The 13,734-nt window shown below is 42.6% G+C and overlaps 2 protein-coding genes across 2 annotated transcripts in view; one reads left to right on the forward strand and one right to left on the reverse strand.

Moving 5' to 3' along the window:
* phb (prohibitin) overlaps positions 1-1,276 on the reverse strand; it is a 5,812-nt gene extending 4,536 nt beyond the window's left edge. The window contains exons 1-2 of the mRNA XM_014022711.1: positions 1,186-1,276; positions 559-658 (exon numbers count right to left, since the gene is read on the reverse strand). Coding sequence (XP_013878165.1) covers positions 559-643 — 85 coding nt within the window. The 5' untranslated portion in view covers positions 644-658; positions 1,186-1,276. The remainder of the gene's footprint in view (positions 1-558; positions 659-1,185) is intronic.
* A 1,079-nt stretch (positions 1,277-2,355) lies between these two features.
* On the forward strand, positions 2,356-8,336 carry si:busm1-163l24.3 (uncharacterized; the record flags this gene model as incomplete). The annotated part of the gene is given in 5 exon segments (XM_014022689.1): positions 2,356-2,539; positions 2,806-2,909; positions 2,995-5,574; positions 7,490-7,698; positions 7,792-8,336. Coding segments are annotated over 5 exon segments (3,144 nt in total). The 3' UTR covers positions 7,862-8,336.
* Between the last annotated feature and the right edge of the window lie 5,398 nt (positions 8,337-13,734).

Raw genomic sequence — 13,734 nt, forward strand, 5'->3', positions numbered from 1 at the left:
GATTTCTGGAGATTATCCAAGGTGCTTCATGACCCATAATTGGGTCCCAAGCCCAACTTTGGGAACCAAAGTGCAGTGGTTCCKAAACTTTTCAGCTTTTGACCCACAAAATAACAGTAGCAGAGACCTGTGTCCAACTATGTTTGGATGATAAACATTTGTATCAGGTCAACTAAACATGGGCATAGTAAGAATATTTTTATACTACATTTATCCATTTTAAATACACTAATCTCACTCATTTGTAACAACTAAGGCAAAAATGTAATTAATTCAGAAAATCTTTTCAGGACCCCACCTTGATGTTTCGGGACCCTCTTAATTGTTTCAAGCATTATTTCAGTAAAAAATAACTATTCTTTTAGATCTATTTTTCAAAGGAATGTCTGAAGGCAGCCCAACATGTATGTTTTTTWAACTGTTTAAGGAAACACAAGCTTCACACAAAGACCCAGGACCATCATTTAACAAATTAAGCACTAACATAAAATGCATTAACATACATCATGACTAGAAATATTAATAGAAGAGAGCTATGTGTAAAAGTCCAGGACTCACCATTAAAGAGGGCAGAGTTCACAACACCTCCACCGATGGCAAGGGCAAGCCCCAGCTTCCCAATAGACTCAAATAACTTGGCCATGATGACAAACTCCTCCTGCAGACAATGAAAAAAAAAAAAAAGAAAAAGAGAAAAACTCTTGTGAGCCCAAACACAAGCTCCTTCACTCCGTGTAAACCACTTAACCTTTTGTAGGGATCCTTACAAACGCATCTTTAATCCCTTCTGTCCAGGAACAGTTGGTTAATGGCCTAGACAGCCAAAGCTGTGGGGGTTAGCCAAATTAGCAATAGCTAGCGCTAGCTGAGCGGCTAGCCGTAACATGAGACTGCAAGTATATCCAGACAAATTAAGACAAGTAGACAGAGTGGCTATTAATCAATAACTTATAACGTGCTATATGAAATATAAAACTAAGGTTTGTGTGGATCGTGTTTTAGTAGCYCGCCGGGTGATGAACATGCAGAGTAGCTCGTGTTTGAAACATGTCCGAGTTTTCAGTTTAATAAAATACTAAATATGGAAACATACATTTTGTCGTTGCATCATGATTGCCACATCAACAATTACTAAAATAGTGAACTGTTTTATATGCCCAGGAGATACAGTGTGTTATAACTCACCTCAGTTTGCTCAAAAGCCTGTGACCTCCACCGACCGGACTAGTAGAAAAAAACACATGGAATGTTTTCTTCACTGCGCATGCGCGCTGCATGTCGCAATGCGCCTTTTGATTGGACGAAAACTCAGCTTTCTTCTTCGCTGCTAGTAATAGTGATTGACATCGGATGGAACAATGCAAGTCCGCCATCTATTGTTTACCAGTGTTGATCTTTATTTTTGCTTTAAAAGTAAAAATGAAATGCTTAAAAAATAAGTAAAAATAAAAATTAGAATAAAAGTGTTTTTTTTTAACTAAAAAAAGCACAACAGAACTTTAAAATATATGTCTATCTGTGCCCACCATTGTGCCCACAGGTGATGCTCTGTCGCCCCCCGGCGGAAGTGAACCGCAGTGCTTCAAGTTGGTTTCACTTTTCTCCCACAGCTCGTAAAGAGGAACGGTCTTTGAACTTTAGGGAGAAAAGAGAAGCTGCTGTGAAGCGTCTGCAAGGTCAGTAAGGATCGCATTTGAAAAACATTATTTTATTAAACACAGAATGATCTTATTAGTGGTGTTTGATGAGTTCGGATGTGTCTGATTTATTCACTTCCGGACACTTGGATTGTTGTGTTTTCGCTCCTGATACATCCACGAAAACACACTCGRTTCCTTGGGTTTGAAATCAAGTTCAGGCGGGGAAACGTGTAAAAAAAATGGCATATTTTTGGATACACAGAAATGTTAATGATGAGTAAAGCAGCACTGAGGTGAGCAGAAATGTTTTGATTTTAGTAAAAATATATCTGCGACAAAGAAGCAGGAAGAAGAGAAGGAGGGTCTTCATCTTTCACTTTCATCATTACCACATAATCTCACAGAGGGATCTATCTACACATCAGCTGAAAAGGTAGCTAAAAGCTGCAAAAGGCTGGCTAAAAGCTAACATTAGCAGAACAGTAGGTAAAAGCAGCAAAAGGTTTGAAGTAATCAAAGTGGTCTTTATGTATTTCTGAGGGTGAATAAAGTTAAATATCTCCAAAAGTTCAAAAAGGACAAATATTACAAGTCATAGCATCCTATGCCTAAAAGGAGCTAAACTTTTATAAATATAAATGCTGTAGTTTCGCCTCTGCAGGATCAAATCTTTGTTTTGGAGTTGTGATCTCCCACTCTGATTGTATCCCCCCAGCAGATGGCAGAGGCGGGCAAGACGGTGAGGGTGACTGGTCTGCCTCCAGACGTGGACAAGAACCTGCTGTTAGACAAGTTYTTAATTTACTTTCTGAGAGCCAAAAACGGCGGAGGGGAAATCGACTCCATCACGATCTCCACTGAGTCCAAATGTGCCCTCATCACCTTCGAGGACAGCCCAGGTCGGTGGGGTCGTGTTGGTGTAAAAAAACACGTCCAACTTCCTAAATATCCTYTCTGTTCAGAGCAACAGAAAAAAAGGTTTTATGAATTCCAATGCATCAGTTTACATACAGTTGTATTAGTGAGGTGTTGCGCTCTGCCTGCTGTCATCAGTGATTTACACGGAGCTGGAACGCTCGCGTGCAAGTCAGCAGGGCAGAACCGTTTAGTCAGGATGCGTTTTCAGACTGAGATTGATTTCTTTTCGATGACTCCTCACACACAGTGGCCGAAAGGGTAGTTCAACGCAAACATCACATCCTGGAAATAAATGGGAAGAAGTACAAAGTGACTGCAACGACGCATCAGGAGCGTTTATACCCTGACCAAGTATGTTTACTCCGATTATTTCAATAAATAACAAATTATAGTTAGAATGAGAGTTAATTATCAGTTTGTTTGCTGTTTATTTTAGGTCATTTTGTGTTTAGCAGCGACTGTTGACTACAACAAGCTTCCTGGGGGAGTTGAAGCTTTGACGAGACTTAAGACAAGCCATCCAAAAATCAAGTTGGACTGCACTGCTTCTGGAGCAACGTGCACGCTGTCTGGTTCCTACTCGGACGTCCAGGCCGCTATGACCCTACTGCTTGGCCATCCTGGGGGTCCAGAGCTGGCAGAAAACGACTCGAGTCGTCAAGCTGCCCCCAGCAGTTCCTGGTCTCAAGAGTCAGAAGATCAGAGCAACAGAGCTAATAAACAAAGAGAACAAAAAGAAACGAGTAACACCGACAAGTCGTCGGACCGGGAAAGCTCGCGTTCAAATAAGAATCTGGCGCCCGGCGGTAACAACTGGGAAGCTATCGCCGATGAAGTCAGTGCAGCGCCGCGATCTCCCGCTGCGTCTATGGAGGACTTCTCTCTCATCCTGGATGCAGACATCTTCCAGTATTTGCAGAAACGCTGCAAAAAGCAATACAAGCAAATCCTCAGCCAGTGRGGCGTGGAGGTGGTCAACGAGACGAGTCAGGGCTTGACCACTTTGTTCCTGCAAGCTGCAGACGCAACAAGGATGGAAGATGGACACGAACGCCTGAACCTGGCTAAAGCGGAGATAAGTCGGCTTTACCAGGAGAACGAGACAAAGATCTGTCGAGAACACCTCCCCAAGTTAATCCTGTGTCCCAAAGGGGGACTACGCAAAGCAATGGATAGTTTAAGTACCAGATTTCCTAAGCTCCTTTTAAATGAAGATGAGCAAAATGTTTACTTTATCGGAAACACTTTAGATGTGTCTGAGGCCAAGAGGTCTCTTCTTCTAGATGACGAAGAAGAGAGCGATAAAAAGGAGGAGGATGCCAGGGTGAACTCAACATCACCTGTGGAAGTGGACTCCATGGATGAAAAGGAAGATAAGTCGGACGACTATGAATCAATACATGAAGTAACCTCAAAGTATAAACTAGCTGCTCGGTTTAAAGATTCATTGCTGGGTGGATTAAGCAGTCGACCACCTGACTTCACCTTCCGACCAAACTCATTGCCCAGTAGACAGCCTCACCACGGGCCAGTGCTGGGCCATGATGTGTTGCCAGAAACAACTCAGATTTCTGGTGGCACGGTGTCCAGAGCCCAAAACACAGGAGAGGACATCCTGTTTAGAACCACTCCATCTGCGTTCACTCAGTTTAAACCCTTTTTTAGCACAGGAATGATTGATCCTCAACTCCAGACTCCAACATCCCCCTTGAGCACTACTCCTTCCAGTTTTTCAGAGAGCGTTTCACGTCCCTCCATCGGGTCTGGATCCGCCTTGAAACGAGCCAGTAGTTTCTCGGGAACACCTCAGCAGAGAGCTCAAGTCGTGGTCCCGAAGAGCCGAGATGATTCCAGCAAGTCCACAGTCAGAACCGCAGAGAGGTCCTCCAGCTTCAGTAGCCAAGCTGTGAAGGACAAACAGGAAGGCCATAACGCAGAGATCACCGTTTCCAAGTTGATATGGGAATACATAAAGGAGGTTTACGGTGTCTGGGTGAAGGACCTGACCTCTGAAGTCCAGATGACAGAAAGCTCTGTGGTAGGCATACGGGAACTGACTGTTCTCCTAAAAGGGGCCGACTCGTCCAAAGTGAGGCGGTGTCAGGAACATTTGGAAAAACGCATCGCCCTAGTTAGTGCCGACTTCTCTGTGAAGGAGCTGCGTTGGTCAGAACTGGGCGACACCAACCCTGAAGACGAAACCTTAAAGGCCTGTTGCTCTGAGGTGAAAAGCCGTTTCAAGAAGATCGTCGTCCACCTATCTAAGAATGCTTTGTATCTCGCTGGTCAAGAGGAGATGTGCTCTCAGGTTGCTGCCACGCTGCGGGAGGTATTTTCTGGAGAACCTGAACACCACGGTCTCTCAAGTCCCTCTACGCCTATGTGGAGTTCAGCCACTCATTTACCCCTTAATGATCCTCAGAGTGAACATCTGAACAACTCTCAGCTGGTTCTGGGAACTCAAACAGACAAAACCAACAATCATCAATGGAGAACAACCTATGAAGGGGACTTTGGTAGGAAGGAGGGTCTTATTGGATTTTCTAGCCAATCTTCAGTGAGGAAGGACCACTTTATGGAGACTACGGGTGTTGTGATGGACAATATACAAATGGAAACAGTTATCCCTCGTTGTGCAACAGGAAAAGATACGAGTCCGGTGAACGGTGACCTGTCCAGTGACAAAAATCGAGACTTACAAACTCCTCAGACAGGACAGAGAAACAGACGGGTCCAGAACTCTCCAGACAAATCCAGGTCAGATCAGGGAGGCCAGGCTTATAGGTGTGTTTGTGGGGAGACTGGAACCTCACCAGTCAGATCAAAGTGTGGGATTCTAATGTGCTCTAAGTGCTCGGAAACGAGGCACGCCCACTGCAGAGTTTGTACCGAGGCGGAGCAAACGCCTGCCGGCATTCAGGGTGAAATAAAGAAATCTAGACTTCACATGAGTTTGCCGGGTCACAAAGACGGCGTTATCAAGATCCGTTACAACATTCCTGATGGCATCCAAGGGGTGAGTGATTACACCTCATCTGATATCTGTCACAGAGCACGTTGTACTTTCTTTAAAAAAAACAACAATGTTTTTTTATGATTTTACCTGACAAACACCATGTTTTTTCTGGTTAAAGAAAACGACAAGGCTCCTTGTGAAAAGCAATATCTAAAGGCAGGGGCGGAGCTAAGCTTTTTTTTAGCAGGTGTAAAAAGGTGTATTTTAGGGGGCCACATACAAATAAAAAAAGTACTCAGAAAATTCAAGATGGCCACCACAGCTAGTTCCAAGTGACTTTAAATTAACTGTTTTAMGAAATATTGAGCTGTAATTGTGTGATGATAGTGAAAAATGATCTAACAAAACATTAGAGAATTTGCATTTCCTGTGAAAATATTAGTGTGAATGCTTCATGCTGAAAACTTCAGCTGAAAGCTGCTAAAATTGAGTTGAAAATATTCAGTAGGAAAAGTGTTAATGTTAGCTCACTTTGAAAAGCTGAAAGAAGTAAAAAAAAAGCCTAACTRTACAGAAAACAGTAAGAAGGAGTACAAATCACAAAAAAGCACAAAAAAATTCAGTTTAGCTAATAACAGCTAAAATTGCAGCAAACAGCTAAATATAGCAGAAAACATCTAAGAAACATAAATAACACAAAGTAGCACAAAGTTGCACAAAGAGTAGACAAAGTGGAAGAATAGCAGAAAGAAGCAGATCTGTAGTTAAAGTAGCATAAAACAGCTAAAATTGGCATAAAATAGGCTAAAGCTAGCAGCCACAAGTTGAAATTAGCACCCAGATAGAGAAAATGTTGTAAAAAATGTAAAACGAGCAGAAAATAATTCATTTAAGTACAAAAAAGTGATAATTTGTAGTAAAATGTCTAAAACAGCTAAAATTTTCAGTAAAACAACTAAAAAGTAGCTGGAATTTTAATTAGCATAAGAAAACAAGTTTGCTGAACTTAACTGAAAAACATTGTAATAGCTACAAAAATGTGTATTTAGCTTAGAAAAGCCAACTTTAGCTAATAGCAGCTAAACATTAGCTAACATTTCAGAAAATAGCTGAATATAGCAGAAAATGTCTGTAAGAAGCATAAATAGCACAAAGTAGCAGGAAAAAGCAGAAGAATAGCGGAAAGAAGCAGAATTTTAGCTGAAATAGCAGAAAAAAGCTACAATTAGCAAAAGAATAGCTAAAGTTAGCACAAMAATGTGAAGAAGAGCAAAACCAGAACAAAAGGTGCTGTAAAGGTTTAGAAACATGTTAAAGGATTTTAAGGATGTTGAAAACAGCTCCATTCGTTTTCAATGGCAAAAAAGTGGCTAAAAAAGTGAAACAGCTAAAAAAAGTATAAAAAACTGAAATACCAAAAGTCATAGCATATAAATTGTTAAAATAGCACAAAAATTGTGGAATGAATTAGATGCAAAAAACGTACGGAAGAAAAAATYATCTCAATTGTGTAAATGTCACACAACAAACAAACTTGAAGATTAGTGTAGAAGTAGCTGAAAGAAATCTTTACCAAATCCTCAACGCTAATCAAAAATTCAAGATGGCCACCACAGCTAACTTTAAAAGACTATAATTCTGCAATTTTAAGATTTATTCAGATGAAATTTGTTGTGGAGTAACAAGAATGATCACACTCCGATTCTACTAACTGCTAATGCTACTAACTGCTAATGCTACTAACTGCTAATGCTACTAACTGCTAATGCAACTAACTGCTAATGCTAATTTTACAAAGAGCAATAATTCAAATATTTTTAACACTTCAGTAGTTCAGAGAACAATCTTTAACAAAATATAAATGCAAATACAAAATCCAATATTCCCATCCACTTGTTAAATATTTGGGAGTGGCACCCCTCTGGCCCCGCCCCCATCTAGAAAGGCTTTGTTTTTGCATTTTATCTCTCATCAGGAGGGTCATCCGTCCCCCGGGGAACCGTTTAAAGGAGGGACATTCGAGGCCTTCCTTCCCGACAGCGAGACGGCGAGACGGCTGCTGCCCAGGCTGGAGAGAGCCTTCAGGCAGGGACTCACCTTCACAGTGAGAGGAAAAGGGACAGAGGCCAAGGTCACCTGGGACTGCATCCCACACAAGACCAGCTTACAGGGAGGCAAAGCTCAGTGAGTGAACTGCAGGTCTGAGTGACCTGAGCRTCAGGTCAGAGATGATAGTCTGTGAAGCTGAGCTGAATTATTCTCTTTGTTCCTTCTCAGGAAGGGCTACCCAGACTCCAGCTACTTGACTCGGTTGTCTGACGTCTTGAGCTCCTATGGGATCGATTAGCCATCATCAGAGACACGTTTAATCCTGTTGYTTTATTGACAATGTTTTAAATTTGATCATCAATCCATCCATTTCTCAGGGAGAGGACTAATGTAGCTCTTATGTATTTTTTTATATTTCTTGTTGTAATTACAATGATTCAGTCRTTTTACGTGTTTTATTGACCCTCCCTCATTGTTTGGGTTGTTTTAAACTTGTTTCTACTGTAAACGAATGTTTTTACGATAAGCTGCACTAAACTGTACAAACACACATTTTGTATTGTTTTTAATGAAGTCAGGCACAAAAATAAAAGAGCACATTCCCTGACTTTGTGTTTTTGTTAGGCTTTTTTTATTAGTCCTGGAAAACATGTAAGGCATATGGTAACATCACACACTGAAGCGTTACAAGCTCTAAAGGCCATGTGGACAACATGGCACCACMCACTAAACCCAAAGTCAAACACAGAAGCAGCATCAATTCAAAGGGTTTAWAAAAACAAAGTCCAGGTGTGTTCACAGCCAGGAAGAGGTCACCTGTCGGGTGTGTCTGGTAGAAAATGACAGAGCTCCCACAGAGCGGGAGAGGCGTGYAGCTGGTTTCTGATCATGCCAAGAGGTTAAGAAGGATTTACCAGTGGGCCTCGGTTGTGCCCGTGCTGCAGGTGAGGGCGTGGCCTGGGAGCGGTGAGGGCGGGGCATCACGCTCCTCCCCCCAGGACTCGTGCATTCTCAGCACCTCTGCTTCACTGGCACACGTTTGGAAGCGGCTGCTGAGAAGTGACGGCTACAGGCAGGTGTTCGGGTCGGATGAGCGCCTCTGAAACATGAACCAGTTCACAACCGCAGATCCGAGAAAAGCTGCGACTTTGTGTTAAAATGTAAGTAAAAACAGGTTTGGAAGGATTTGCAAATCTTAAAAAWCCACAGCTATCATCGAAGTATTTCTTTTGTGCAGCACTTAAGTGTTTTTTTTTTTTTTTGAGGATCGGTGATTTTACCAAATATTTTTTTAATTAAAACTTTTGTTACATTGAAAACATGAAAATTATACTTCTTTACTTTAAAATTTAACACCTCGCTACAAATTTAAACATGAAAAATTGTTTATGCACTCTAAAAAAAAGTGAATTTATTTAACCAAACTGGTTTCATTAATGGAACCATTTTCATTAAGCAAATCCAACGCTTCGTTTTTAGTGTGTGTAAAAGTACTTTTACTTTTCTGATTACTGTGAGCAGTTTTGTGACTTTTACACAAGTACTTTTCTTATCAGTCATTTTCTGTTAAGATATTTTTACTTAGTTATTTTTAAGTACTTTACGCACAAACACAGCAAACATTTAAACGAGGACATTTTTTAATTTAAAAAAGTTATTTTGAATTTTATGGCAGCAACATTTTTTTTTTTTGGCTGCATTTACTGTGTTCCAATGTGAATAAAACACTTTTCTGTCATTTGCAAATCTGTTTTCATTCACATTTTCCACAAAATCCCAACTTTTTCAGAATCGAGMTCGGACATCCGGTGCTTTTATTGTGAAGAAAAATCCCCATAAAGAGTCGGTGGAAGAGTTCTGTTGCGTTAAAACGATCTGAGAAACTAAAGAAACACAGAAATTCACCTGCAAGCCCACCAGCGTGGGCGCCTGGGACATTCAGACACAAAGACAGAAAGAACCTTCACTAAAATATAAGTGTTAATCCGAAATAGATAATGAAAAGAAAAAAAAACAACACTTTGCCTATTTTTTTTCTYAGTTGCCCTTGCATAAGTGTCTGGACTGAGTGGGAAACCACTTCAAGATGACAGAACCATCCTCCCCAGCAGGCCTGAGGTAGGAAGGGGTGGCCCTCGGTTTAAGCAAAGGATCAACCCGAGACACGAAGCACCCGCCTCGGATTGAGTTCATCTCACAGGCATCAGATCAAGAAGAACCACGGGGGAAACGCTGCAGAAAAAAAAAAAGCTCCTAATCTGTTTTCCACATGCAGATGACTGCATGTGCTTTCAAATTCCAGATGTCAGGAAAAAAAGACATGTTTTATTCTCTGTGAGGAGAGAGCAAAGGGACTGACGGAGTGGAGTTTCGGCTCGTCGCTCTAAGATCTGCAGATGCAGCAGAAGGAAAGGAAGGAGGAACAAACCTTATGAAGCGAGAGCAGCTGTAAAGAGGAAATGTTGTGTCTGGGGCTGAGCTGGGATCAGCCAATGAGGCCAGCCTTTGCTGAGCTGTGTTACAGGATTGGCATCTCTGCACAGCTGTGTGAGAACATCTGCCGCCATCGCTCGCTCTCTGGGCCTTCTGCAAACGCTCCGACACAAACACCAAGAAAACACAAGCTTTTCGATTTGGAGCAAACTTTTCTCAATCTGTTTTTTTTGGTTTCGAGTACTAAACGTTCGCCGTTTTTATTCGTCGAAGCGGTTGTTCTATTGTGAGCGTTTGTAAAATACTGGAAACGACACAAAAAGTGGGTCACAGTTTAACTGGAGTAACACTGCAAAACACTCCAAAGCTCCTGGAAACTGCAGAGAAAAGAACAACCGGAGCATCTGGGATACAAAAACTGACAGCTTCTTCGCATTTTCTTTTCATCCTCGAGTCTGATGGAAATGCATCCGAAGGCAGATTTCTTTTTTTTTTTTCATATATATTTTTATGCATTGTTAATATTCAAAGCATTGACAGAGGAATATACATACAATTTTGGCACACATGGTTTGGACCAACAGAAAAAAATAAAACAAAAAAAACTTCATCACATTTAAAAGGAGTGCAGGTTAGCAGGTCCCCACATGGAGTACTGTATGAGCTTTGAACTTTAAACCCTCGTARAACAAAACAAAACAATCAAAAGAAAATATGAAGGAAAATTAAAAATAACAGTAAGTAAAACRTTTTTTTTTGTTGTTGTTTTGTTTTCTTGTTTACTGAAGCATTTGTTTCTCACATGGCACTCGGAACAGAAGCACCGTCCACAGGTTCACAAAGGGAGCCCAGCAGATTAGAACAGAACACTAACCAGAGGCTGACAGAACACAGTCACTCCCCACACCCGGGTGGCCCTCGCACTCCAGTCCGGCCCGTCCTCGCTCCGGGTTTCACCTCCCGCACGCCGCTGAGGGACGGCTGGACGGATGGAGGAGGCTTTTGATTTTTCAGCTGCCACCTAAAGAAAAAGTTGGCTCCAGTGGAAGCTGAAAAAAAGGGAAGGGGGGGCCATTTTTGTTATGTTTTTTAACTCAAAGTGTGTTTGTGCCACCTGTGCTGCTTTGGCAGGTAGTGGATGAGGAGGAGGAAACGATGCAGCTCAATCAAAGCCAGTGTGGTGGTGGGGGTGGCGGAGAGGGAGGGGGGGCTGGAGTGCGACTGCCAGGCTTGCAAGTGCATTGAAATCAGTGAGCAGAGTGCAAAATACTAAATACCAACTGTCCTCATAACACAGGCCTCTTATCAGACAGGACGGAGGGATGGGGGGGTGGAGCTACATGGAGCTGTAGCGGAGTAGTGTGAGGTGGACATGAGTGGGCTAGGTGGTGACAGGGGAGGGCGGGGCTTTTAAAACCTGACAAACGACCTGAGGACACACACATCTTCACACACAATGGCACACCACACACAGCACAAGAGGGAGGCCACTCATGCTGACACAACAACTTTTTTTCTTTAACTTTTTTTTTTTTTGCTTGTTTGCATTTTTTTAAACATTTTTTTTGTTTGTTTTTTACAAAGTCACTAGTCACCTTCTGAGTCTGAACAGTGGAGCTGGACCCAAAGACAGGCAGGGAGGCAGGCGAGGGTGGGGTGGGGGTGGGGGGGGCTCCCTGGTTTAAAAACAGATGAAAAATCATGAAAAAAGGAACAAAAATGTGGCCCTAAAGGGACACTTCAGTCATCTTTGAAGTGATGTTCTGTCTAAAGCTTAATATCAGCTGTGACATCAGGCTAGGCTAACGGCTAGCTCCTCCTAAAGCCGCCGCCTTCTGTGGTTTCTGAACGGACCGAGGCGGCGAGGAGGACTGAAGCCAGCCCACATCTGACGCCCCTTATCTTCATAAAGAAAGGGTCGACACGTGAAACTGTAGGAACCACCGTCCTGAAGCGATGACGTCTGGTCTGMGCGAGCAGCCGGTCGCTGGATTAAACAACACAAGCAGATTTATCACCGAGGCGAGATTAACGATTCGATGCAGCAGCTTCACTTTTAGCTTAAGAAAGTTGCTAAACTGAGTTATTTGCCTTAACTTGTCGCGCTCTCTGTCGGCTCGTTTCTAAAAGCTCACGTCTGAGCGGGACGTCGGCGAAAAGAACGACGGATCGACCTTCGCGGCCATTTCATAAAACGGAGAAAAGAAGCGAGGAAGTTAGTGTTTGGTAGATGATTTTTTGTTGTAACAAAAGCTTCCTGGCAATAAATCGTAAAACCGCTGGAAAGCCTTAATTTCCCTTTGAGACGGTGCCACATTTGTAAGGAACAAGCATTTGTGGGAAGAGCAGTAGAGTGGAGTGTGTGGGATGCACGCATGAAAAACTGACCAAATCTTCTCTGCCAAACATATTTTGTTCTGTCTTAAGATTTATTGCCAAGAAGCATTTCAGCAAAGAAAAAATCAACCAAACACACATTTTCGTACTTTTTGTGCTAAACGTAGAACATGTTTTTAAAGCCGATGCCAGACGTTATCTATTCCGCATCGTAACACAGACGTTCGGCTAAGAAAAAAGCAAAACAAACAAAACATTTTAGCGTTAGTGTTATTAGCTAATTTAATTTTTTTTAATCTTTTTTTTAAAAAGTGGCCCTCGTTTGGTTAGCTATTAGCTTAGCCTGGATGAAGACTTTTGCCTGTTTCGCCCACGCTCCACGACACCGATAAACTCTCGCTATTGACTGATCAAACTTTCACAGACTACAGTCCAATCACACGACTTCCTGTTGGATTCAGCTTTGTTTACACTGAGTGCGGACCCGCATTTCATTGCGACACATCAATATTAATCAATTAATCAATGGAGTAACGAGGGGAGGCTGCTTGCACTCATTGTCAGAGTAAAAACGTTAGATTTCAGACTAGTTTGGTGGAGATTTTAATCTGAGATTAATAAAACTCCACCTGTTGAGACACGGGCGGACAGCACCAGCTATCGGTTGCGAGAGCAGAAAAACAAAGATGGGAGGGAGGAAAAAGAAAAAAAAAAAACATCTCTGACGAGCCTGACGCCTGTTGCTATGCCCACCGTAAAGAAGGAAACAGAAAGAGGAGGAGGAGGAGGAGGAGGAGAAGAGGAGCAAAGCATGGACACCAGCTCCGGCTGAATCCTCCTCTCTCGGGTCGACCTGACGCTTGTCGCTGTGAAAGGAAACTCACTTCCTTCACTTGCTCACCGTCTCTCAGCCTGACAGAGCCTCTTTCATGGTGTTCAGCGTGTTTACGTGTCGCTTCCAACAGATTCTCTCCTAATTGGCTCCTTACCAACAGTTGGTCAGCTCGAAAAAAAAAACCTGTAACTAAGGAGCAATCATTTCAGCCTCCCTCCCTGCGGAGAAACACTCCTCATGAGAGGAGTTCATTTTCAAACGACGGAGAAAAGAAGAAYAAAACACTATCGAGCTGCTTCTCCTCCCTTCATATAATCGACATCGTTAACGCCGTTAAGTCCAACATGATCAAAACCAGCATGGGAACCATCTTTAAAACAAAAAGGGAGGGGGGTGGGGGGAAATCAGCCAATCAGATGCGTCTGTGACTCATCCTCAGTGACATAACCGAGCTGGACACCAGAGCAACGTGTGGGTGGGTGTGGTTCGTTCATCCGCCTGCCTCTGCCTCTGCCGCCTGTCTGTGGGTCCGGCTCGTGGGTGAGTAAAGGGGGGAGGGGTGAAAG

The sequence above is a fragment of the Austrofundulus limnaeus genome, unplaced genomic scaffold (genome assembly GCF_001266775.1).
Source record: "Austrofundulus limnaeus strain Quisiro unplaced genomic scaffold, Austrofundulus_limnaeus-1.0 Scaffold4, whole genome shotgun sequence".
Lineage (NCBI taxonomy): Eukaryota > Metazoa > Chordata > Actinopteri > Cyprinodontiformes > Rivulidae > Austrofundulus > Austrofundulus limnaeus.